The 24,691-nt window shown below is 52.0% G+C and overlaps 1 protein-coding gene across 1 annotated transcript in view; it reads left to right on the forward strand.

Moving 5' to 3' along the window:
• Nucleotides 1-16,455, forward strand: part of ME3 (malic enzyme 3) — a 129,720-nt gene extending 113,265 nt beyond the window's left edge. The window contains exons 8-14 of the mRNA XM_054211681.1: nucleotides 10,610-10,707; nucleotides 11,857-11,970; nucleotides 12,622-12,727; nucleotides 13,329-13,471; nucleotides 14,644-14,817; nucleotides 15,249-15,347; nucleotides 16,170-16,455. Of these exons, the coding sequence (XP_054067656.1) occupies nucleotides 10,610-10,707; nucleotides 11,857-11,970; nucleotides 12,622-12,727; nucleotides 13,329-13,471; nucleotides 14,644-14,817; nucleotides 15,249-15,347; nucleotides 16,170-16,331 (896 nt within the window). The 3' untranslated portion in view covers nucleotides 16,332-16,455. The remainder of the gene's footprint in view (nucleotides 1-10,609; nucleotides 10,708-11,856; nucleotides 11,971-12,621; nucleotides 12,728-13,328; nucleotides 13,472-14,643; nucleotides 14,818-15,248; nucleotides 15,348-16,169) is intronic.
• Nucleotides 16,456-24,691: the final 8,236 nt, after the last annotated feature.

Below are 24,691 nucleotides of genomic sequence, written 5' to 3' on the forward strand. Positions count from 1 at the left end.
AGTCAGGAATGAGTTTTGGGGACCTTTGGGACACTGATATGACTTGGATCTACTCAGCTAACTCTGTCTTAGAGTCATGTCAGAGATAATGGGATCGAAGCTGGAATGCGTGGTCTGGTTTACCCCCCCTGACATGCCCTCTGTATCCCCAGGTGATAGGAGAAAAGTAGGAAGTGCCACTTCCTCACTTACACCGTCCTGTTCTTTGGTTTTGCCTCGGGCTGTCACTTCTCTAACGTGCTGGTGTCTCGTGACTTGCCTACTTAAAAAAGTGGGAGAGTTCAATGCAACTTCTGTTTTAAATTATTAATGAGAATTATACACAGCCTTGTTTAAGGAGGCCTGACTCATTTCACTCAAGTCAGGCAGGAACAGACCTCCTGAAGCCTGAATTATCCGGCATATTAAAGCCGGTATTGTTTTCAGTATATTGGTTTAAAAAGAAACCTTGGGCACAAACAGTGCAAGTGAGATCAGCCTGAGCTGTGCTAATTTACAGTCATGGCCCGTGGGCTAGTGGGACTCTGGCTGCAATGTGCCTACACACACACACAGACGAGGTGTGGGAAGAGAGTACAGACTGCTCTGCGTAATCTCCCGTAGGTGTCCCTCTTGCTGCCCCAGGGCCTACACAAACAGAAGCAGTTTTAAATATTGACACCGACTTTTTTTTCTTTTTTTTCTTTTTTTTTCTGGTCGCATCAATTACCATATTGCCAAATCCATCCTAACCCCACAGAATTAAAATGACTCAGACCCCCTGCCGCTCGAGCCAGCCTGCGGATGCTGAGTGGGATGCCTGCCAGGTACCACAAACCGGGACGAGGCGATGGCTCTTCCTCTGAAAGCCGTGAGCCGGGGAGCTAGCGGGAGCTGGCGCGCAGTGCCCGCGCGTGGGAGCTCCCCATTAAGGCCGCGCTTCTCCTTCCTCCGTGGGGGTGATGATATCAGTCCTTTCCCAGCTCCGTCTGGGTTCATGCAAGGGGCAACAGCTTCAATTTCAGCCCTACAGGAGAAAATTGATTGTCATTCTTCCGTTTTCCCAGTAAAGTACCAGGGCAGGCGATTAAAGCACGTACGAAAGTGGAGGGACATGAGAATGCTTTGGATCCCGCTCTTTCTCTTCCTACTGTAACTTGGCTCCACTTAACTTCTGGCATAAACAGAAAGTAGACAACTGAAAATGGTCTGAAGTTGTGGCAATGGGCTGAAGTTGCGGCAGGGGAGGTTTAGGTTAGATATTCGGAAGAATTACTTTACTGCAAGAGTGGTCAGGCACTGGAACAGCCTGCCCAGGGAGGGGCTTGAGTCACCATCCCTAGAGGTGTTTAAGAAACGTCTAGATGTGGCACTTCAGGGCATGCTCTAGTGGCAGAGACTGTAGGTTGTTTGGTTGGACTCGATGATCTTAAGGGTCCTTTCCAACCATGAAGATTCTGTGATTCTGTCATTCTGTGAAAAGTCTTACAAAGGTGTCAGGTCTTGTGAATCCCTGGGTCAAGCATCTCTGGCTTCATGCTTCATACAAGAAAATAAATAAAATCACTGAAGAGGTTAATTTGGAAGGGACGTCTGAACATCACCCAGGCCAACCCCTCACTTGACTTTGTAATGCCAATGGCCACGTACCTCAGCATCGTTGGATGCACCTCATCAGGTCTCATAGACTTTGTCTGTTGAATAATCCCTGCTGAATAGGCAGGAGTCCACAGAAGCCCTGTAGATTTGCACACCTAAGGTTCTCAGCGTGGTACTAAGGCTCTGTGTGCACGTGCCTCACTGTCTTTGTGGTAAAGAGCCTGCCTAATCCCAACACAGCCGTCAGAGATGGGCACCGAGTAACCAACGTCAGCAGGAGTTTGTGCCTGGGCTACTACACAAAAGTGGGATGAGACACATCAACCTGTGGTTGGAATTGGCTGAGTTGGCTTACTGAGCTGAACTCTTTATGCTGCAACAGAGATCCTTCAGTATCATGGCTCAGTTGTCTGATCAGACATAACAAAAATGTTCTTCACTATGCGAGTGGTTGAACACTGGGACAAGTTGTGCAGAAAAGCTTTGGGACTTTTATCCTTCAAGAAAGCCCTAAGCAATCTAGTCTAATTTTGAAGCTAACCCTCCTTTAATCAGGTACTGGACTAGGTGACCTCCAGGCATCTCTTCCAACCTTATTTTTTCTATGAAAAATTAATTCTCCTGTTTGATCAGTGTGTTACCCTCCATATTCACATCGCAAACCTGAATTCTTCAGGCTCAGGCTGCTTACCCGGCAGAAGTTGTTCTGCGAGCTTCGTCAGAACTGCAGAAAAATGAAGAAATCTCTAATAAGTTCTTTAATTAATTGTATCTGAACATGTCATTCAATCATAGAATTGAGCCAGCAGTGTGCCCAGGTGGCCAAGAAGGCCGACAGCATCCTGGCCTGTATCAGGAACAGTGTGGCCAGCAGGACTGGGGCAGTGATTGTCCCCCTGTACTCGGCGCTGGTGAGGCCCCACCTCAAACACTTGTTCAGTTTTGGGCCCCTCACTACAGGAGGGACATTGAGGAGCTGGAGCGTGTCCAGAGAAGGGCAACGGAGCTGCTGAGGGGTCTGGAGCACAAGTCTGGTGAGGAGCGGCTGAGGGAGCTGGGGGTGTTCAGCCTGGAGAAGAGGAGGCTGAGGGGAGACCTTCTCGCTCTCTGCAGCTCCCTGAAAGGAGGGGCAGAGAGGTGGGGGTCGGGCTCTTCTCCCAAGGAACAGGCGATGGGACGAGAGGAAACGGCCTTAAGTTGTGCCAGGGGAGGTTTAGACTGGATCCTAGGAAAAGTTTCTTCACTGCAAGGGTCATCAAGCATTGGACCAGGCTGCCCAGGGCAGTGGTGGAGTCGCCATCCCTGGAGGGATTTAAAAGACGGGTAGGTGTGGTGCTGAGGGACACGGTTTAGTGGTAACTTGGCAGTGTCAGGTTAATGGTTGGACATGATGATCTGAAAGATCTCTTCCAAATAAAATGATTCTATGATTCTAAAAGCCTTTCACACTTATGGACAGGGCAGAGAGAATAGTGCACAGAAGCAAAATGCCTACTTTCTCCTGCTTCCGGGTATTTTTAACAGTCTTTTAAATGTAGACCTGATGTAAGTGCAACACTGATAGCTTCTCAAAGAACCGCCAATCTGAACGTTTCAGTTACATCCATAGCCAGTTTGAGCCACTGTGAACAGACAGGATTTCTAAAACAGGCTCAACACCTACACCGTGCAAACCGGACTTCTTCAAGGCACTTCAAGATGGGAAATCCCAAATCGCTAACCACTTTAAAAACACTCAGCCTTTTGTATTTTCATAGTCCCTCCACAGGCAACGCACAGGGGTCATCACTTTCGCAGAACCTCTCTGGGTCTTTTCCCGCTCGTTCGAGCAGTGATTCCCTTTTGTTGTTGGATGTGTGACAGCTGATGCGCCTCAAAATATGTCTTGACCCACCAACCACCTTTTCTCATTATCCTAGCAGATAACCTTTCCCTGACCTTCCCAGGACACTTCAGGAAGCGGTCTCAGCCTGGAGGAGCACTGCTCCCAGACCTCAGCTGAGGCTGGGAACAGGCCGACTCCAGCACCGCAAATCTGAGCGGCTCCAAACATATGGGCAAGTTAGAAATCGGTCATGTGCAAACGTGGCCTAATTTGCGGGCACGTTTCCATGTGCCGTGTGAAGCAGGCGAAGCTAGTTCTTGGCTCAGCATTAACTAATTTCAGCAGATTAAAATGGTACAGTATCTTGCTTTGTTGTTTCAGCTGGCGTGGAAAACGCATCAGTAATTATCACAGGAAACTAAGGAGGGGGGGAAGCACAATAGGAAGGGAGCGCTGGACGATCCTGTGCTGCAGAACAAAGCAGGCAATGTCCTGCCAGGCGGCTCCCGAGCAGCACGCGTTCCCTGTGGGGATTTACCCGGCCTGAAGATGGGTCTGGAGATGTTCTCAGTCCTGTAGGGGGTCACCATCACCATGCCCTTTGGACCTGCTGTGCCCTGCAGCAGAAGAGGCTCCTGCATTTTCTCTGGATGCTACTATATTGTCTAGTTCAGGGCCAGCTGTTAGACTTATTTCTCAATTTCTCATTGACGCTTAACGAGACGGGTCAGAACAGTCTGGAGTCCTGGGTGTAAATGAGCCTCGGTGTCTTGGGCTTAGTGGTGCAGGGCCCTAAAGATCTGGCCCATATCTTCTGTCATTTTGGGGATTGTAACATTTGGTCCCCTTTTCTCTCCCGCTTTTCTTGTTCGTTGTTTCTGTTGTTCGCTGGCTGCCATTGCAAACTCCTCCTTTGCAGCAAAGAACAGCACATGTCATAGAATCATAGAATCACAGAATCTTCATGGTTGGAAAGGACCTTTGAGATCATCCAACCAAAAAACCTACAATCTCTGCCACTAGAGCGTGCCCTGAAGTGCCACATCCAGACGTTTCTTAAACACCTCTAGGGATGGTGACTCAACCCCCTCCCTGGGCAGGCTGTCCCAGTGCCTGACCACTCTTGCAGTCAAGTAATTCTTCCGAATATCTAACCTAAACCTCCCCTGCCGCAACTTCAGACCACGTCACCCCCGTGTTGAGCTGTCTTTAAGTCCAGGCTAAGGAGGCAAAATGCAGAGAAGAACAGGGCTGTGCTCTGACCTGGTTTAGCTCCTTGGTATAAAACAGCATCCACAGGGCTGCGATGGGGACGGGGATGCTCTCTTGAAAAGTGCTGGCAGGGGTGAGGGCAATGCTGTAGGCCAGCGCTGCCACGTATTTTATAGTCCGAGCACGTTACAGTGCAAGAATTAAAAACAGGCATCTAGAGATGGCCTACGCTGGGCATCTACTTTAAGATGAGCTCCGTATCTCCATTGTCAGACAGCTCCTCACCGTACCACCACCAATGTCCCTGCATCTGTTAGTGGAGAAATTCAGTTCCTTCCCCACGTATCAGTGCTTTGCGTTTTACTGCTCTTCTCACTGACTTGCTCCACACCATTTCTAGGTTTATTTTCTTAATGCCAGAGGCATTTTGGGGGAAGGATAACAATAGCCCTCAGCCGAGGAGGTGAAAGACCTCGAGCTGCAAACGCTTCGGCAGCTTTTTGCTTCAGCTTTGTTGTATTTGACTTTCGATTATGTATTTGGAGTGGATCTGGACAGTCTCCACTCTGCTTTCCAGTAACAGGCGGAACTGCTGCAGGGAGTTAATGTGAACCAGGATTTGGAAAAGCCCTATGCTTCCTCTGCATCCATAAATTCAGATATATTTTCTTGGCTGCCCTTTGCTGGAGCCGTTAAACTGGTGTTTGCTGCTCCCCAGGCCCTCATCTTGGCATGGTTTTGATGGGGCGAAGTGTAAGCAGGCGGGACAAGGGTGAAAAATAAAAGATCAGGCTGAATTTGGGCATGCCTTCCACCAGTGTGCTGTGGAGAAGGGGGGGATCACTCACACGGGCATTGCATGAAGAAGCAGGCAGCGTGGCTGCTGCTGTCAGAAGGATTTGCCGTGGAGGTGATGCTCTGCCCCGCTCAGCCGCCGCCTGGGCCAGGGAACGGGGCAGCACCAGCTCTCAGCATCTGGGGACTCCTGCCCCAAGCATCCGCAGGGTCCCCACTCCCGCCATGTCCCCTGCTTAGCCACCGGGTCCTGTCACACGCGGTACAGCCTTGACATCGGCGCTTTCCCTGTTGCAGCCGTGCCCGTAACTCCATGTGCAAAGCCATTTGTCCCTCTGTCCACTCTCCCCGTTCTGAGGGAGGGGTAAGGTCCCCAGGCATGGGTGCCTCTGGGCTGCAGCCTTTTCCATTCGTGCAGCGTCTTGAAGCTGTGGAGCAGATCCTTTTCCCCCGGTTCTGCTCCAGTGTAGCTCCACTGACATCTATCGGGGCTCGTTCTGACTTACACTAGAGCAAGTGGAAAATCAGCCTCAGAGGGGGTTTCCTTAATGTTTTGCAGTATTCTGAATGTGCCTGAGTGTCAGAGATTAATCCTAAAGCGATGGCCTGAGTGTACCTTGCTTTTAAATGCCTTTTTTCTTTGCTGGTCCTGTTGCTGTGGGCTCCCCAGGAAGGCTCCTGAGGTCTGCTTGCTACTTTGTGATGTGTTGAGCGTTCGCTTTGAGCCTTGGACAGACGGGATGGTTTGCAAGCATTTTCCTTTCTTCTCTCTGTGCCCCTCCGTATCTCACCTCAGATACGGACCAGCCAAGCTGACTCTTGCTGATTACTTCAGGAAGTAGCTATCTGCAATAGCAGCGTTCAATCTCTTTGGAAAACAGATAGACCGACGTGTTGAAGGGTAGGCGATTTTTTCTTGCCACAGCTCGCGGTGAGGGTTCCCCCACCCCCATCTCATTTTGTGGTCTTTTTGGAATTGAAGCACAGTGATTAGCCAATTCCTTACACGAACCAGCTGTGAACTCTCCTCCGTAGAGATGCTCTATTGTTCCGTGCTCAGAAATTGTAATTATCAAAGAAAAATACTGAGCTGAGGCCAAGGTACAGTAACTTTGTTAGTTGAGTAATGGGGGTGAGATGCAGTTTGGGAGAGGTGGAGGGATTAGAAACACATTGGAGGGAGAGGAGGAGGGTTAGGAACGGCAGAGTCCTGCTGTTTGTCAGAGCTGCAGTGCAAGCGCCGGGGGATGAGTAACGGCACACCCAGTCCCACAGGTCTCCGCTCGGCGGAGCGCACGCAGACTGAATCCCCGCACCCTTCCTTTCCGTGCGCCCCGCTTCTCGAATCCCCGCTCCTAACATCTAAAAGACCTCGAGTCCCTCTGCTGAACGTCCCACGAGCGTTTTCCATCTAAATGGGTTTGCAGAGACCAGCATTTGTCCCCTCAGACTTCTGGACCATCACAGGGTATAAAGCCATTTCGCCTGGGTCAGGACCAAGAGAAACAAGATATTTCTCCAGTTACATTTCTTGCTTTTAAATACTTTCCAGGCATCTTTTGCTGCTAATGCTGTGACCTGACACACTGTTGCACTGTAATTGTTCCACTTTGGGATTTGTTTCCTCTGGTCAGTTCCCCACTCCCACCCACACGGGCATCGGGGGATTTCTGTGCAAGGTTGGCCTGGGAGATGATAGCGTGTGAGTGTGTGCGCCGGTGTTCGTGCTCTACTGCATGTCACAAGCTTGGCATCGCTGACAGCTGTGGGACCCTGGGCTCTCCCCACTCCTTTGCAGTCTGGCCAGTAAAGATTTTCTTTGTCAGAGTAGCTCATATAGGTTCCCTAAGCAAAATAAGCCATGTCAATAAAAGTTACTGCTCTGCCAGAGTAACTGTGCTGCCGCTGGGTTTTCTGCTTGCATGGAAATAATGAGAGAGTAAATCATTCCCCGAGGCCGTGATATACCGGTAGACTGGGAACCATGATATACTGGTAGATTGCATGCTCTAGTGGCAGAGATTGTAGATTGTTTGTTTGTGGGGGGTTTTTTGGGGGTTGGTGGGGTTTTTTTGGTGTGTGTATGGTTGCACTCGATGATCTCAAAGGTCCTTTCCAACCATGAAGATTCTATGATTCTGTGATTTCTAGTTTAGCTCTGGCTTTTGCACTAAGGAAAAGCAGCAGGTAAAGCCGAGTTTATTTTCTCGGTCCTTGATAGATGAGGCAGCACCATCTGCTGGTTTCCCTGCTCATGGTCACGCTTTGCTCATGAGCTGCTCTCCTTTCCCAGCCAGAATGTTTGCTGATGCCCAGCAGCACCCCAGGCCCTAAGGACCATGCAAGGGCTCTCACTGAAGCACTGGCTGATTGAAACCCCGAGGCACTGGCTCTCTAAATGGGCAGGAAAATAGGAGATGCTGGAATTTGGTGAAATCGGGTTTATTAGCCTAAAAGGATTCGTTGTCCGCCCCACCCATGACCACCCACTCAGGACTTGTTACTTGTAGACTCCCTGGTTTCTCTCAAAGCTTCTAAAGATGAGAATGGAGAGACCATCATCAGAGCTCGAGCACATCCGAAGTGGTATACTTTAAAATGATGAGGAATAAAACTAATGGACTCAATGATCTTTGAGATCTTCGCTGGGTTAAAAACTGGCTGGATGGCCGTGCCCAGAGAGTCGTGATTAATGGGGTGAAATCCGGTCGGCGGCCGGTCACCAGTGGTGTCCCTCAGGGCTCAGTTTTGGGGCCGGTTTTGTTTAATATCTTTATCAATGATCTGGATGAGGGGATTGAGCGCACCCTCAGTAAGTTGGCAGATGACACCAAGCTAGGTGGGAGTGTTGATCTGCTGGAGGGTAGGAAGGCTCTACAGGGGGACCTGGACAGGCTGGATCAATGGCCCAAGGCCAACTGTATGAGGTTTAACAAGGCCAAGTGCCGGGTCCTGCATTTCGGTCACAACAACCCCAAGCAACGCTACAGGCTTGGGGCAGAGTGGCTGGAAAGCTGCCCGGCAGAAAAGGACGTGGGGGTGCTGGTGGAGCCAGCTTGACATGAGCCAGCAGTGTGCCCAGGTGGCCAAGAAGGCCAACAGCATTCTGGCTTGTATCAGGAACAGTGTGGCCAGCAGGAGCAGGGAAGTGATGGTGCCTCTGTACTCGGCACTGGTGAGGCCTCACCTCGAGTGCTGTGTTCAGTTCTGGGCCCCTCTGTACAAGAGGGACATTGAGGTGCTGGAGCGTGTCCAGAGGAGAGCTACCAGGCTGGTGAGGGGTCTGGAGACCAGGGCATGTGAGGAGAGGCTGAGGGAGCTGGGCATGTTTAGCTTGGAGAAGAGGAGGCTGAGGGGAGACCTCATTGCCCTCTACAACTCCCTGAAAGGAGGTTGGAGAGAGGTGGCTGTTGGCCTCTTCTCCCAGGTGAATGATGACAGGACCAGAGGAAATGGTCTGAAGCTGCGTCAGGGGAGGTTTAGGTTAGATATTCGGAAGAATTACTTTACTGCAAGAGTGGTCAGGCACTGGGACAGCCTGCCCAGGGAGGGGGTTGAGTCACCATCCCTAGAGGTGTTTAAGAAACGTCCAGATGTGGCACTTCAGGGCATGCTCTAGTGGCAGAGATTGTAGGTTGTTTGGTTGGACTCGATGATCTTAAGGGTCCTTTCCAACCATGAAGATTCTGTGATCTTTATGGGTGCCTTCCAACTTCAGATATTCTATGCTAAAATTGCCCCTTTCATTCCTAGCTCACCTTTTACACTTGCGTCCAGCTTGCCCAGGTGACCTGAGATACCACCAGTGCCTGAATCCTCATTAGTCTGTGCCTTGCTTAATTTCTTCCCACCATGTTCCTTCACCTGGGATAGGACATTAGATGAACACTTTATGTGATTGATGTGGGGTGAAGGCAGGTTTATTCAACCTGGGAAACTGCCTCCCTTGATGTGTACATATCACGGTGGCTGTAACAGCAAGGCTCTGCTCTCCATATACTGATTTTTTTTCTCTGGGACCATCTCGTGTTCTCAATGACTCCGTAATGCTTGGCAGTGAGGCATGACAGCTCTGAGTCAGGGTATCAGAGTATCAGAGTGAAAAAAGAGAAGGTGGTGCTGGGATATGAAGGTAAATGAGGAGAAGAGAATGGTAATTCCACGATCACAGAGCATTTTGTGACAAGGGTGACCAAGATCAGACCACTGCTCTGCTACAGATGTCTTCTGTGACCTTAGACAAATCACATAGCGTCTTAAACCCTTGGGAGCTAGATATTAGCTTCTTCTCACATTCTAGGATTTGGCAGCCCTTTGAGTCTATATAGAGGGAAATTGATGTTCTGCTTGCAGAGATCTTCTGAGGATTAATATTTCAGAGTAGGAAAGGCACTCTGATCCTTCAGTGACAGGATCACCAGGATCCACCAGGACTCCCAGGTCCCTTTCAGCTGAGCTGCTCTCCAGCAGGTCAGCCCCCAACCCATGCATCAGGACAGGTTGGGGGTGACCTGCTGGAGAGCAGCTCTGTGGAAAGAGACCTGGGAGTCCTGGTGGACAACAGTATGATCATGAGCCAGCAATGTGCCCTTGTGGCCAAGAAGGCCAATGGCATCCTGGGGGGCATCAAGAAGAGCGTGGCCAACAGGTGGAGGGAGGTCATCCTCCCCCTCTACTCTGCCCTGGGGAGGCCGCATCTGGAGTGCTGTGTCCAGTTCTGGGCTCTTCAGTCTGGAAAAAAGACGTCTGAGGAGGGACCTTATCAACACTTATAAATACTTCAAGGGTGGGTGTCCCAAAGGATGGGCCCAGGCTCTTTTTAGTGGTGCCCAGGGACAGGACAAGAGGTAACGGGCACAAACTTGAGCATAGGAAGTTCCACCTAAACATGAGGAGGAACTTCTTTGCTGTGAGGGTGGCAGAGCCCTGGCACAGGCTGCCCAGAGAGGTGGTGGAGTCTCCATCTCTGGAGACATTCCAACCCCGCCTGGACGCGTTCCTGTGCCACCTGCTCTGGGTGACCCTGCTCTGGCAGGGGGTTGGACTAGATGATCTCCAGAGGTCCCTTCCAACCCTATGATTCTATGATTCTGTGATTCTATGATCTAAGAGAATGGTTCCCACCACAGGGTTTCTAACAGCATATCATTAGGGTAGACAATCCAGGGTGACCATCTGATGGTGTCTCTCTCTTTTCAGGCACCGCGTCCGTTGCAGTCGCTGGCATCTTTGCAGCCTTAAGGATCACAAAGAACAAGCTCGCTGACCATAAGTTTGTTTTCCAGGGAGCTGGAGAGGTAGGAATGTTCTTGAGTTTGTTCCTCAATATGATCTAAATTCAAATTTAGAGAGACAAAAGTCAACTATGAAACTTCCTGCAAAACTTCATGAAAACAAAGCACAGAAGCAGGTTTCTTGTCGTTGGGCAGGAGTGGGCCCCACAGTTGCCAACAATCTTTCAGTGACCTCTTGGCCCATGAGTCCTGGGCAGACTTCCTGGGTGCTGCGAGGCTGCCCATGTGTCAGCGGGGCTTTAAGTTCCTTGAGGGGAGTCCCTTAGGAGGCAGGGTGCTGCAGGAACGTTGAGGAGGCTGGTGCGAGCCCTCAGGGCTGGTATTTAGGGTAGACCAGAGCCTCTTTAGCAATAGAGTCGAAAGGACCCAGACTTAAAGAACTGTAAGAACGTAACCTCGCTTTCTGGAGTCGGTCATATTGCCCCCATGGCAGAAGTCAGGTAGTTTGTAAGATGTAAAGATGCGGCTTGGAGCAGCCTGGGCTGGTGGGAGGTGTCCCTGCCCAGGGCAGGGGGTTGGAACTTGATGATCTTTAAGGTCCCTTCCAACCCAAACCATTCTGTGATTCTATGATTCTATGCCTCGTTCAAAGAGAGAGGGGGAAGAAAAAGTTTCTAAAGCCTGGACTATGGACTGAAGTCCATATGGTCCAGGTCCTGGCTCAGCTCGTGCCTGCCTGTGGGACTTTGGGCTAGGTCTGTTACTCACTGTTTGTCTGTCCTTCGTGAAGCAAAGATTGCTGCTTCTCCTTCGCCCCTCCTGACAGACATGTCTGTGCTGTGTCACAGAGACCGTCCTGCCTCGTTGGTCCCCATCTGGGCAGGAGGGCCATGCACAGCTGTAGGACCACTAACACTCAGCGTGCCCAGGGCTGCTTCTTCAGGCAGGAGTGGGAGAAGAGGACTTTCCTCTTGGCTTCACTTCAGATGCAGCAGTCCTGCTTCGCTTTTTGTTCCTCTGAACTGTCATCGTCACCAATGTTTGTTCAGTGTCTGCCCCTCTTCCTCCCCTGCAGCAGCTGGTTTAAATGACAGAGACAGCCTCTGTCTGTCTCTCTTAAACTCTGTTTTTTTAAGATCTCTCATTTAAAGTCTTCCCCCCCCAAAAAAAGATGATGGTACCCCAATGAAGTGTTTATATAATGTGTTCCAGGCTGCAATGGGCATAGCTCATCTCATCCTCATGGCCATGGAAAAGGAAGGAATTTCACGAGAGGATGCCATCAAAAAAATTTGGATGGTGGACTCCAAGGGACTGATTGTGAAGGTAAATTTGTCTCCAGAGCTGAGCCGGAGTCCTCGGCCACCTCCTGCAAGCTAGAGAGAGGCCAGAGCAGGCAGATGCCTCGGAGCCCTGCTCAGCCCTGGCGTTCCGTTGGTGTCAGCAGAGCTGTTCCTGCTTTCAGAGGACTAGGTCTCCTGGTGACAACAGTGTGCCAGCAGCACTGGCTGCCCTAAAGGCAACGCTGTGGGCTGGGCCTCTAAAGTGGTAGGATACAGTGCTGGCCACGGTCTCAAGCAGTGCTGGAAGTCTTGCATGTCATGTGGGGTATTACAACAGCAACATCGGGCCCTGCTTGGTGATCCAGCCAGGCCCAGCTCTACTCTCCTCTCCCTCGGTCCTCAGGACCTCTGCCCTTCTCCCTCCTCAGACTTGAGGAGACTTGCGCTACGTGTACAACTTCTCTGCCCTGGCAGCCAGATGCTGCCTCCACACAATCGATGTATTTTGGAGAGTGAAAGGAGCAGAGACCAGCCCCACCATGACGTTACACCAACAGCTCAATGCCTGACAGGTTGATGTTGAGGTCCTCCTCTGAGGAATCTGGTTTAGGAAGAGGGCCAAGAGGTGAAATGAACTGATGAGTTACTACGTTATGTCTCCACCACAAGTTTGACTCCTCCTTTTTCCTCACAGGGCAGGAGCCACCTGAACCATGAGAAAGAAATGTTTGCCCAGGACCACCCCAGTGTGAACACGCTGGAAGAGGTTGTGCAGAAAGTGAAGCCTACAGCAATTATAGGTAGAGTTCCCTTAGCACAACCTTTTCACGTCAGTTCAGTTCCTTAGGAGAGTTTCTGTCTTCTTTTCCAGGGCCTCCTTTTGTTCTCCCAGTGAAAATGAAATGAGCTTTTTTTACCCCTGTTTTGTCAGTCGAGTTCTCCACATCCTTTCCTCTTCTCCCGTGGGGCACAGGCTTCCTCTCTTTTGGAGCTGTAGGAGCCCTCCAGACAGGGCTGCAGAGGGAGGTGCTGCGGGAGGCAGGACCTGGAGCTTTCGGCAGCGAACGTGGCCCTGGCAGGCTGGGCAGGACGAGGATGACAACAGGCAGCTCGGGCAGGTCTTCGGGAGAAGTGCTGAGCCTTTGGGAGGTGAATTGCCGCAGTCAGGCTGCCTAAACGCTGATCCCCGCTCTGCCCAGAGGAGCAGAGGGCTTTATTTTGAGACAGGCTTTTAATCTTGCCATAATGTGAAAATGAAACATTCCCACCTGTATCTCCAGAGATGGATCCTGTTCCCTCCCACAGTTCATTTACCGCTAGAGGCATTCAAGAAGGATCAGCCCAATGCACTGAAGTCAGACCGTCGGAAAGCACCACCTCACGCTGCTGTTGTTGTTTTAGGTGTCGCAGCCATTGCAGGGGCTTTCACTGAGAAGATTTTGAAGGACATGGCAGCCTTCAATGAGAGGCCCATCGTGTTTGCCCTGAGCAACCCCACCAGTAAAGCGGAGTGCACAGCGGAGCAGTGCTACCGCCTCACCGAGGTACTGGAGCTCAGCGCGGGGAAGCCGGGTGCTCTGGGTACGCCGTGGCCATGACTGTACCAAGGAAACCACAGTGGTGCATGGTGGGCGGACAAGTGACAGCGGGCATAAGTTGAAACAAAAGAGGTTTAAGCTGGTCATAAAGAAGAAGCTTGCATGCTGTGAGGAGAGTCAGAAGGTGGAACAGGGGCCCAGACTGCTCGTGCAGTCTCTGTCCTTGCAGATTTGAGCACAGGAACTTGAGCATAGGAAGTTCCACCTCAACATGAGGAGGAACTTCTTTACTTTGAGGGTGGCAGAGCCCTGGCACAGGCTGCCCAGAGAGGTGGTGGAGTCTCCGTCTCTGGAGACATTCCAAACCCGCCTGGACGCGTTCCTGTGCCACCTGCTCTGGGTGACCCTGCTCTGGCAGGGGGTTGGACTAGATGATCTCCAGAGGTCCCTTCCAGCCCTATGATTCTGTGATTCTATGATTTTCAAGACCAGGCTGGATAAAGCCTTGAGCAACCTGGTCTGATTTCATAGCTGGCCTTGCTGTGAGCAGGAGTTTGGGTCCCTGCCAGCCTGAATTACTTTGTGATCCTCTAAGGAAAGCACGTGGCTCCTTCACCCACAGCTGTCTGAGGTGTCCCATCCTCCCAGGTTACTCTCCCTGTGTTTTGCCACCCTAGTTGTTTGTGTAACAGTTTCATCACCCAAATCAGGCTCAAATGTCACTGAAGAATTATTGTCATGGGGATTGGCTTGGGCTGAGAGAGGAGGCCTTGTCTCACTCTCCTCTTTGCCTCCCCCTCACCTGCTGCTGGCTAGGGCAATCACACAGCCCCCAGACCTTCATCCCACGAGTCCCTCTTCATGCGCAATAGATGGTTGACAGAGAGGAAGAGAGACTCCTTCTCACCAAGTTCAGAGCACGTGCAATTGGGCAGTGCAAACACCCTCTCGGTGCTCAGTGGCCCTGTCCATCGCCCTCTCCATGGCTCTGGGGACCAGGCCCTCCAGAATTATCAACTGGAGATGGCTCTGGTGGAGATCCTGCTCACTGACTAGCTGGAGATTTGTCCGCTTGGTCACCAGAGTCCCCTGAGCGCAGATCATGGCAAGCAGCAGAAATGTAAGATGTGTCTTCTGAATCTGAAGGCCCCTCTCTCTCTTTCTCTCTTTCTTATCAGGGACGGGGAATATTTGCAAGCGGGAGTCCATTCTCAAAGGTAACCCTGCCCAATGGACAGACCTTCTTCCCTGGCCAGGGAAACAACGCCTACGTCTTCCCAGGAGTGGCACTGGGAGTCATCGCCTGCGGAGTCCGGCACATCTCTGACGATATCTTCCTCATCACAGCAGAGGTTTCCAACTGGCATTTAACTAATGTTTTTTAAAAGATTGTTAAGAGGCACATGCACCTACTTCAGGTGTTTTCAAGAACCTGGCCTGGGGCAATGCACCAAGTGGAAATGGCACCGTCTCAGCAAAGCCTTTCCCAGTGTCAGGGAAAGCTCACGCTTCCATTGCACCTCCAGAGGTGCAGGACCCATGACAGAATTCCCCTCATTCTTCAGAAATGCTGCCCTGGCACAGCACTTCCATCATTCTGGCTCTAGTTTTAAGTCTGTAATGAAATGTAGACACACGCGTATTTTGAACAGTTCAGCAGTTCCCATTAAGAACTAGTCCCGTCTCCGCCGCTGCTGAGGTATCAGGCACGTATCGTGTAATGCTAGTGAATGTGGTACGTGCTTGAGACCGCCTCTGTAAACTGCCTTTCTCTTCTTTCTAGTCCATTGCTGCCGAGGTGACAGAGCAGAATCTGGCAGAAGGAAGACTCTATCCCCCCTTGCACAGCATCAGAGAGGTGTCTCTCAAAATCGCTGTGAAAGTGAGTACTCATTTATTGCCGCTTCCCGTGGTAGGGAGGGCAGAATTGCCTTGGCATCATTCTTGCTTTGTGAGGTTTTAATTCAACTTTTTCTACAGCCTAAAGCAATGATTCTCAGGAATCCTTCCAGCCAGAATCGCTGCTTTGATTTCCCCCATCATTAAAGCCCAAATGTGAAAAATACCCTCTGATTCTGGGTGCCTCACAGCTCACAAAGCTCTGCTCTATTGCTTGGAGCTGTGAGCGCTCAGCACTTCAAAACATCAGGTTTAGGGTCAAATTCAAACATGATGCAACGTGCCAAAATATTTGAGGTTCCAGATCGCTGTTTTGGAACCTCTCCTCCTGTATTCGATAGGGGCCTAAGTACCTAAATACTACTGCAGATCTGTGCTTGTTGTCCGACTGGTGGACTGAGGCCCTGTATGCATCAAATTTGTCATTCCCGTTCAGGGGACTCCCACTGAGGATCACATTGGCCTGCTGGGAGTTCCTGACGCGTGCACAGTGTAGCTGAGGAGTTTAAGGGTGTGGGCGGAGGTGGTTAAAACTCTGCTCTTCCTCCTTAATTGCACACTCCAACCATTTTGCCAGGGCAGGGGTGTGCGTTTCGAAGCAGCCGGTAGCTGCGGGCAGCTTGCATTCCCTCACGCAAGGGATGAAGTGCAGCTGACTCAAGGAACGGCACAAAGAGAAAAGAGCAAAAAAGGGCACAGTTTTGAGGAAAGAGCAAAAATACAGCCAAGGCCAAACTGCAGTTGGTTTCAACTTCATAACGTGCCAGCGTTGTTTCATCAGCTTGTTTTGCTTATCCTTTTGCAGATTGTTGACTGGGCCTACAAGCATGGTCTTGCTTCTTGGTACCCCGAGCCAGCAGACAAGGAAGCCTTTGTGAAACAGCTCGTTTACAGTCCTGATTACGATTCGTTTGTTATTGATAATTACAGGTGGCCCCCCGCAGCCATGCAAACACAAGATGTATAAGTTTTTGGGAGAACTGTTTTCTCATTTTTTTCCATCAGTTCCCGTGGTTCATATCACTGCTGATATAAATGCACCTCCAGGCTTGCAGAATGATAAAAGTAAATGAATCCAAGTAGTTCTTTTACTTGCCGCTGCTTTTTCTCCGGGGGAGCGTGTCAGTAGGGAATAAAACAGAGTCCAAGCTGGGCAGTCAGTACTCCGGGGAGGGAGACAGACTATGGCTGCAGCCCATCCCAGTCAGTCGGCACTGCATATTGCTGCTTGCTTAACATACTGCCTGTCTCTCAGCTCAGCTGCCTCGGGAGAAGCTGCCTTGGCCACCGTAGAGGAAAGAGTCCCGTTATTAGTGGGAATGCCTGCAGGAAGCTCGCAAGTCCATGGTGGCCCCTATTCCATGGTGGCAGCTGTGTGCGTGATCATCCCTCACACACGGCAGCCACATGTTGCCCGTGGCTCTGTGGATGCGATGAGGAGTGTGTGCATTGCCCTGGGAGAGGTGCACGCTTGGGCACACTGGTGGAGGACATTAAGGTTGGGGGCACCCTAGGTTGTAGTGATCATGGAATGATAGAGTTCAGGATCATGGGTACCACGCACAAAACAACAAGAAGTAAAATTACAGCCTTAGATTTCAGGAGGGCTAACTTTGACCTCTTCAAGAAACTGCTTGGAGAGATCCCGTGGGCTAGGGCTCTGGAAGGCAAAGGGGCTCAAGAGAGCTGGTTGGTATTCAAAGACCACTTCCTCCAAGCTCAGGATCGGTGCATCCCTAAGAGAAAGAAATCAGCCAAGGGATGCAGGAGACCTGCATGGTTGAGCAGGGAGCTTCAGAAAAAGCTCAAGTGGAAGAAGGAAGTTTATAATAAGTGGAAGAAGGGACTGACCCCTTGGGAGGATTACAGGAACGCCACCAGAGTGTGCAGGGATGAAACAAGGGAAGCCAAGGCCGCCTTGGCATTAAACCTGGCCAGGGATGTCAAGCTCAACAGGAAGGGCTTCTACGAGTATACTGGAAGCAAAAGGAAGACCAGAGAAATTGTGGGCCCACTGTTGAATGAGACAGGAGCCATGGGGACGGAGGATGCAGAGAAGGCGGAGTTACTGAATGCCTTCTTTGCTTCGGTCTTTACTGCTCAGCCTGACCCTCAGGAGTCCCAGGCTTTGGGGGAAGTAACGGGGAAAGAAGAAGACTTCCCTTGGGTTGAGGAGGATCGAGTGAGGGATCAATTAGATATTCACAAGTCCATGGGCCCTGATGGGATGCACCTGAGAGTGCTGAGGGAGCTGGTGGAAGTCATTGCTGGGCCGCTCTCCATCATCTTTGAAAGGTCCTGGAGAACAGGCGAGGTGCCTGAGGACTGGAGGAAAGCCAGTGTCACTCCAGTCTTCAAAAAAGGCAAGAAGGAGGAGCCGGGGAACTACAGGCTGGTCAGCCTCACCTCCATCCCTGGAAAGATGATGGAACAGCTCATTCTGGGTGTCATCTCAAGGCATGTGGAGGAAAAGAAAGCTATCAATCAGAAGTACTCAACATGGATTCACCAAGGGGAAATCATGTCTGACTAATCTGATAGCCTTCTATGATGGCATGACTGGATGGACAAATGAGGGGAGGGCGGTAGATGTGGTCTACCTTGACTTAAGCAAGGCGTTTGACACGGTCTCCCACAGCATCCTCATAGGGAAGCTTAGGAAGAGTGGGCTAGATGGATGGTGGATAGAAAACTGGTTGAAGGACAGAGCTCAGAGGGTTGTGATTAGGGGCACACAGTCTAGTTGGAGGTCAGTGACGAGTGGTGTTCCCCAGGGGTCAGTACTGGGTCCAGTTCCGTTCAATATATTCATCAATGACCTGGATGAGGGGACAGAGTGCACCCTCAGCAAGTTTGCCGATGACACAAAGCTGGGGGGTGGCTGACACACCGTAAGGCTGTGCCACCATCCAGAGAGACCTGGACAGGCTGGAGATCTGGGCAAAGAGGAACCTTATGAAATTCAACAAGGGCAAGTGTAGGGTGCTGCACCTGGGGAGGAATAACCCCACGCACCAGGACAGGTTGAGGGATTTGGGTCTCTTCAGTCTGGAAAAAAGATGGCTGAGGGGGGACCTTATCAACACTTATAAATACTTCAAGGGTGGGTGTCAGGAGGATGGGGCCAGGCTCTCTTCAGTGGTGCCCGGGGACAGGACAAGAGGTAATGGGCACAAACTTGAGCATAGGAAGTTCCACCTCAACATGAGGAGGAACTTCTTTGCTGTGAGGGTGGCAGAGCCCTGGCACAGGCTGCCCAGAGAGGTGGTGGAGTCTCTGTCTCTGGAGACATTCCAAACCCGCCTGGAGGCGTTCCTGTGCCACCTGCTGTGGGTGACCCTACTCTGGCAGGGGGTGGGACTGGGTGATCTCCAGAGGGCCCTTCTGACCCTATGGTTCTATGGTTCTACCCTTTCCTGCTTCAAAAGTCCCCAGTGTTTGAGGAGGCCCATCCAACCCAAGCTGGTGCGCAGGCCAGCCAGACTGGCACTGTCCTGTACCCCCCTCCCCTTGGAAACAACCCCCAAAACCTCCCTCAGCCCCATGGGGACAACAGACTCCCTCCCCTCTGCAGTCCAGGCTGCTCTCCAAGGCCACAGGAGCCAAGGGACACACAGGGGTGAAGCCGAGCTGGAGACCAGGGCACCCCTGAACCCACACACGGCTGCCCCACTGCATCACTGCATCTTCTCCAGGCCGCTACTAAGGAAGCACTGCCACCATCCAAAGGCCCTCCTGGGGGTCTCTCCGTGTCACAGAGTCCCAGGGAGGCCTCCCCTACCCATGCAAAATTGTCATGCCCTGCTAAATGCTATCCCAGTTGTATAACAGTGTTCTTGACTGTAACTGGGAATACTGGTTCTGGTCCAACCAGGCAAATAGCAAGTCCAACAGAGGGGAGGATCAAGCTGTGCCCTTGCCACAGAAGGGGCCTCTTTTTATCCTCTGGATTTTTCTGCTATCTGTCATGCCTTGCAGAGACGAGGCCAGCCAGAGACACAGCAGTGCCCGCCTGGCTCTTTGGAAGCAACGATACTCCTGAGACCTGGGTACTTTCATCCCTCAGTTCCCGTGGCGGAGGCAGTGGTTGTTTTGAGGAAGGTCTGAAAGCGCCTTCCATACCTGGGCCCTTCTCCCTCTAAGTGTCTGAGCCATTTCTCACTGGACTCCAGGAACAGCCCAGGGTGTTGCTGAAGCTCAGACACACACGGAGTGATCCCAAAAGCACGTGGCCCTCTCCCCATATCAGGAACTCAGCCCTGATCGCTGTTACCATCTGGTTGTAGGCAACTAAGTACCATAAAACAGCTTGCTCACTCCCTGGCACGGGGAAGAGAGTCAGAAGGGAGTAAGTGAGAATAGCTCTGGGCTGAGATAAAAGACAGATCAACAGGTAAAGCGAAACCTGCACACACAGGCACTCCCAGGAGCCAGCTCCCACACCACTTGTTCTGTTAGGCTCTTCCTCCATCCTCGCTTCTCCCTTCTGCTTTTCCTCCACCTGCCCCTTGGGAATCTGAAGAGGCCCTTCCCCAGCAGCTCTTCCAGGTGCTACACAGAGCACAGTCCTGGGAGCAAGGAGACAACAGGATCTAGTCCTTGGAAAAAGTCTGCCTCCAGCTCCTCCCTGAGCAGTGGGCAAGCCCTAGCACTGCCCGCCGACCCAAGAGAAGCCGAGAAGCTGCTGACATGGTCAGTGGCCAAGGGCTTCAGAAACAGACGTACTCACTTGGGTGACAACATTGCCAGAAGCCATCTGGGAAAGGGCGTTCTTTCTGCCTGATACATCTGAACCCATCATCCCTGGCCTCTGCAGGAGAGACAGCCCCCGGTGAGACCACTGCCAGGAAAGGAGCCCATTGCCAACCGAGGCAGCCAGCCTTTGGGCTGCTGAGGCAGAAAGCGGCCCTCAGGCAGAGCTCCTGTGCTCAGCATCAGCCCCTCTTTAGTAGGAGCAGGAGCTGCACAGCCAGCGCCTGCACCCAGGTCGCGACACTGCCTGGCTTTGTGCAAGGGCAAGAGGCTGCCATCTCAAGCAGGAGGTGAGTCAGACCCAAAGTCACTGCCAGTGGCCCTCCAGGGCATTTCCCAAGAACCAAGATTCCCAAGAACCCACAGCAGCACTGGCGGAGTGAGACACTCACACTGAGGAGAGATTTCTGCGGGCGGCCAGCACTATGCAGGGTGCAAACCAAGTCTGGAAAAACGCATTTTGACTTCGTTCTTCTGGAAGCGCAAGCAGCCAGCGTCCTTGAAGATGAATTCTACGTCTTGCCAGATAAGAAAAGGAGGGTCTCTTGAACGCAGCACTGCACAGTGTCCTGAGGAATGTCGGTGTCCACGGATACCGAGGTATAACTCAACAGGACAATGGGAGGAGCACCTGGGAAGAAAGCAGCAAGGAGCAAAGTAACTTAGATGGTGCTGCAGTGGAGGACAGTCAAGTATGGGCAGCTGTCAAGCCCAGAGGCAAAGCTGTGCTACAGAGCTCTTGCAGGCTCCTCTGGTGCAGTCCTAAAATGAGGTGTTTGTAGGCCCTTCCTGTCCCCAGCTCGAGGCACTCTCCAGGCTGAGGGAACACCGGGATGAAGAGAATCCCTGGAAACACAGAGCTCCGAGACTCTGGTGCCCCGCACCGGTGTTGCATCGCTGGGGCCTTCAGGGGTATATCTGCTGTGGCACAGACTTGTCCACAGCCACAGTGACTTTCAGGTGCACCTTATCCATGGGTCCTCTTGCGAGGCCTTTGGGGTGCATGCTGAACTGCTGCTCCCAGGGGACTGAGAGGCGTCTAGAGCTCCTTCAGAAGGTCCTGAGAACAGACTGAGCCCCTCACGAGCAAAGATAGACCCCCGCAGTCTAGTGCCTGCCAAGCTGCAGCTCCTGAAAAGGTCCCGTTCTGCAGTTTGCACCCTGATGGCCGCATTGACCATTGTTTCTGCTCATGGCAGCCGGCACAGCTGCAGGTGTGGGCTGGCAGCAGGAGGATGTGCTGAGGCCCCAGCGATGCACCACCGCCGTGGGGCAGCAGACCCCCCAGAGCTCTGTGTTTCCAGGGATTCTCTTCTCTCCAGGGCTGATCCTCTTTAGCAGTCAGGGATACTGCCCCTCAGAACAGGACTTGGGCCCCCAAAGCTGTGAAACCTGGGGACAACGTCTCTGCGGAAAGAGAATGGCCGCATATGGTGGGAAGGCAGAAGATTCCTCCTGGGGGCAGCTCATGCGTTATGGTGTTACGAGGAACTCCTTGCTGTCCCTGGGCTCCTCAGCCCAGAGAGCACCGGCAGCAGGGGGCAGGGAGAGGCTATCGAGACCCCATTTTTGAGCTGCACCACAGGAGTCTGCAAGACAGCTCTCCAGCAGAGCTTTCCTGTGGGCCTGGCAGCTGCCCACACTTGACTGTCCTCTGCTACAGGACTCTCTAACTTAATTTGCTCCTTGCTTGTTGGTTTTTTTTCGGGGTGCTTCTCCCCACTGTGCAGCTCCTCTTAAGGAGGGATTAATGCTGAGCACAGGAGCTCAGCCAGAGGGCTGCCTTCTCCCGCAGCAGCCCAAAGGCTGGCTGCCTCGGCTGGCAACAGGATCCTTTCCCGGCAGTGGTCCCACCTGGGGCTGTCTCTCCTGTAGAGGCCAGGGACAATGTGTTTGGCCATATCTGGTGGAAAGAACGCCCTTTCCCAGATGGCTTCTGGCGATGTTGTCCTGTTTCCCAAAGGAGACTCCTGTTCCTCCTTGCTAGCCCCTTTCCCCGCTGGCATCCAGTGAGGCTCAGTCCCTGCCTGGCTGCAGGGTCACCATGGGTCTGCTCTGAAGAGCCTTCTCATTGCCTCCTTACAGGACCTCATGCCATCAAGTGCTGGCTGCTTGCACACTGCTCTGCTATGACTCCCACTGTCACAGAATCACAGAATCACAGAATGGCAGGGGTTGGCAGGGCCCTCTGGAGATCACCCAGTCCCACCCCCTGCCAGAGCAGGGTCACCCAGAGCAGGTGGCACAGGGACGCGTCCAGGCGGGATTGGAATGTCTCCAGAGACGGAGACTCCACCACCTCTCTGGGCAGCCTGTGCCAGGGCTCTGCCACCCTCACAGCAAAGAAGTTCCTCCTCATGTTTAGGTGGAACTTCCCACGGTCAAGTTCGTGCCCGTTACCTCTTGTCCTGTCCCTGGGCACCACTGAGAAGAGCCTGGCCCCGTCCTCCTGACACCCACCCTTGAAGTATTTATAAGTGTTGATAAGGTCCCCCCTCAGCCGTCTTTTTTCCAGACTGAAGAGACCCAAATCCCTCAGCCTTTCCTCATGAGAGAGGTGTTCCAGCCCCCTCAGCATCTTGGTAGCCCTTTGCTGTCCCCTCTCCAGGGGTTCCATGTCCTTCTGTCTGTGAGGGCCACTGGCAAGCATGACAGGTAGCCCCTGCAGATGGCCTGTCTGTGTCGTTAAATGGCTACTGAGCCAGGACACTTCCTCTGCTGCCTTCTCTCTCACCATTCCACGCTTTGTCTCCCGGCAGGACGTACGCTCCCTGTGCCTGCAGTGGGATGAAGGAAATCTCCCGGCATCGCTGGCTGGGGAGCGGCTCCAGGGAGAAAGGGAGGAGGAGCGGCTGTGGGCAGAGCACCAGGCTCGCAGGGGGAGGGATGCGGCCGAGAGGGCCTGGGAATGGCAAGCAGCTGAAGGCTCTCGCAAACCTGACCTTTCTCTGCCCACGGGGGCCATTGCAGACACTTTTTGCTCTCTGAGCGTGATGTGCAAGCTTCCCTCTAAGAGAAAAGACAGCACATACTGAGTCTCTTTTTCCTCCCTTGAGGATGACAACTCCATCCAAGCACACTGCAGGGACAGCAACCTTCTCTTGGGCTTCAGAGGTTCTTCCCCTTGGCTTCAGAGGCCGAGGGCTGTAGCCTTTCCTGCTGACTTTCTTGGAGAGGGAAGGCTGCAGGGGAAGCTCTCCTGAGCTTTGAGCAAACCCTGCCGAGAGGCCTGCCAGGCTGTGGAGTGGCAGCGCCTGGCTTGGCACCTCCATCTAAAGCGTGTTTGGTGCTTCAGCTCACCCCGTAGCTGAAAAGGCAGGCTGGCGAGCTGGAGCTGCTGGAAGCCAGAGTATCCTCCCCTGTGTCTGGTGGAGCTGGGAGGGAAGGGGAAGGCTGGCGAGGCCACAGCCAGTTCTGTAGGCGCCTTTTCTGGAAGGAAGACTGTGCCCACCCTGGGAGCCCCCTTGGCAAGGGTGGCGCGTTGTGTTCCCAACGTGTAGGACTCAAAGGGAACCACTGGAGGGCTGCAGAGGACTTCTGTTCCTGCCTTTTGCCTGGCTGAGGAGGTCCTGTCAGTGGGACATCGCGTTTTATCAGGGACTTATCAGTGACAAGGAATGTTTTTTTCTTGTCCAATCTTGCACAAGAAAAAGCTCCTGCAGATGCTCCGTACTGAAACCAGAAATTGCTGTGTAGCTGCCCTACAAGACACATTAACTCGTAAAAAAGATTAAATCACCGAAGGAAAAACGCAAGTTGAATACTGTGGGGCTTTTAGCTGCTGTCTGTTTGGTTTTTGTTTTCTAATTGAGAGCAAGGGTATTTCCAGCAGTTCATTTTGGATTTCTCTGTTTCCTCTTCGTTTTTCTCTCAGTAACAGAACAATTCCTTTATTCCTGAGTTCTTGTTCCCTTCCTTTGATAAATTAATGAGGTGACTTGAAACCAGTGGTAAAAACAGCATAAATACAACAAAAAGAGATCAATACAGGTAATAATTTGGCAATATTAATACCTATTACAAGCCCAGAATGGATCACTATGGCATCCTAAAATGATGCTAAGTCCATCAATTGTGTGATACCTGGATTAATTCTGCCAGGAAAAAAAAAAACTTTCCCTTCTCTTTGCTTAGTCACCCATGTCTCTCTTCTTGTTTAACAAAATCGCATTTTATTTATAATCCCAGCTGCTCTGGATTAGTCCGGTGGCGTTTCCCCCGTAGTAAAATGTGTTCTCCCCTCCCCGGTGGGCCCCATCTTTTGGCCAAGCCAGCGCATTGCTGGGAGCACTCGCCCGCAGGCTCGTCCCCGGCATCCAGGAGCCAGCGGGTGGCTCTGGCAACCAAAGGGGCTCTGAACAACATAGTAAAAATAAATTATATCGAGGTCAGGGACATGCTCCTCTGGACCAATTTTTACCTCAGCCCTTGGGCCTGGTGTTTCCGTCAGCTGGCTCTAGGCCTGAAGGGTCATCTAGTCCATAAAAAACTGTTAATCACAGACTTTTTGGATAAAATTCAGGCTGTCTGGTCAGCACATTCCTGCTTTAGCACATTCCTGTTCTTACAAGCAGC

The sequence above is a fragment of the Rissa tridactyla genome, chromosome 1, assembly GCF_028500815.1.
Source record: "Rissa tridactyla isolate bRisTri1 chromosome 1, bRisTri1.patW.cur.20221130, whole genome shotgun sequence".
Lineage (NCBI taxonomy): Eukaryota > Metazoa > Chordata > Aves > Charadriiformes > Laridae > Rissa > Rissa tridactyla.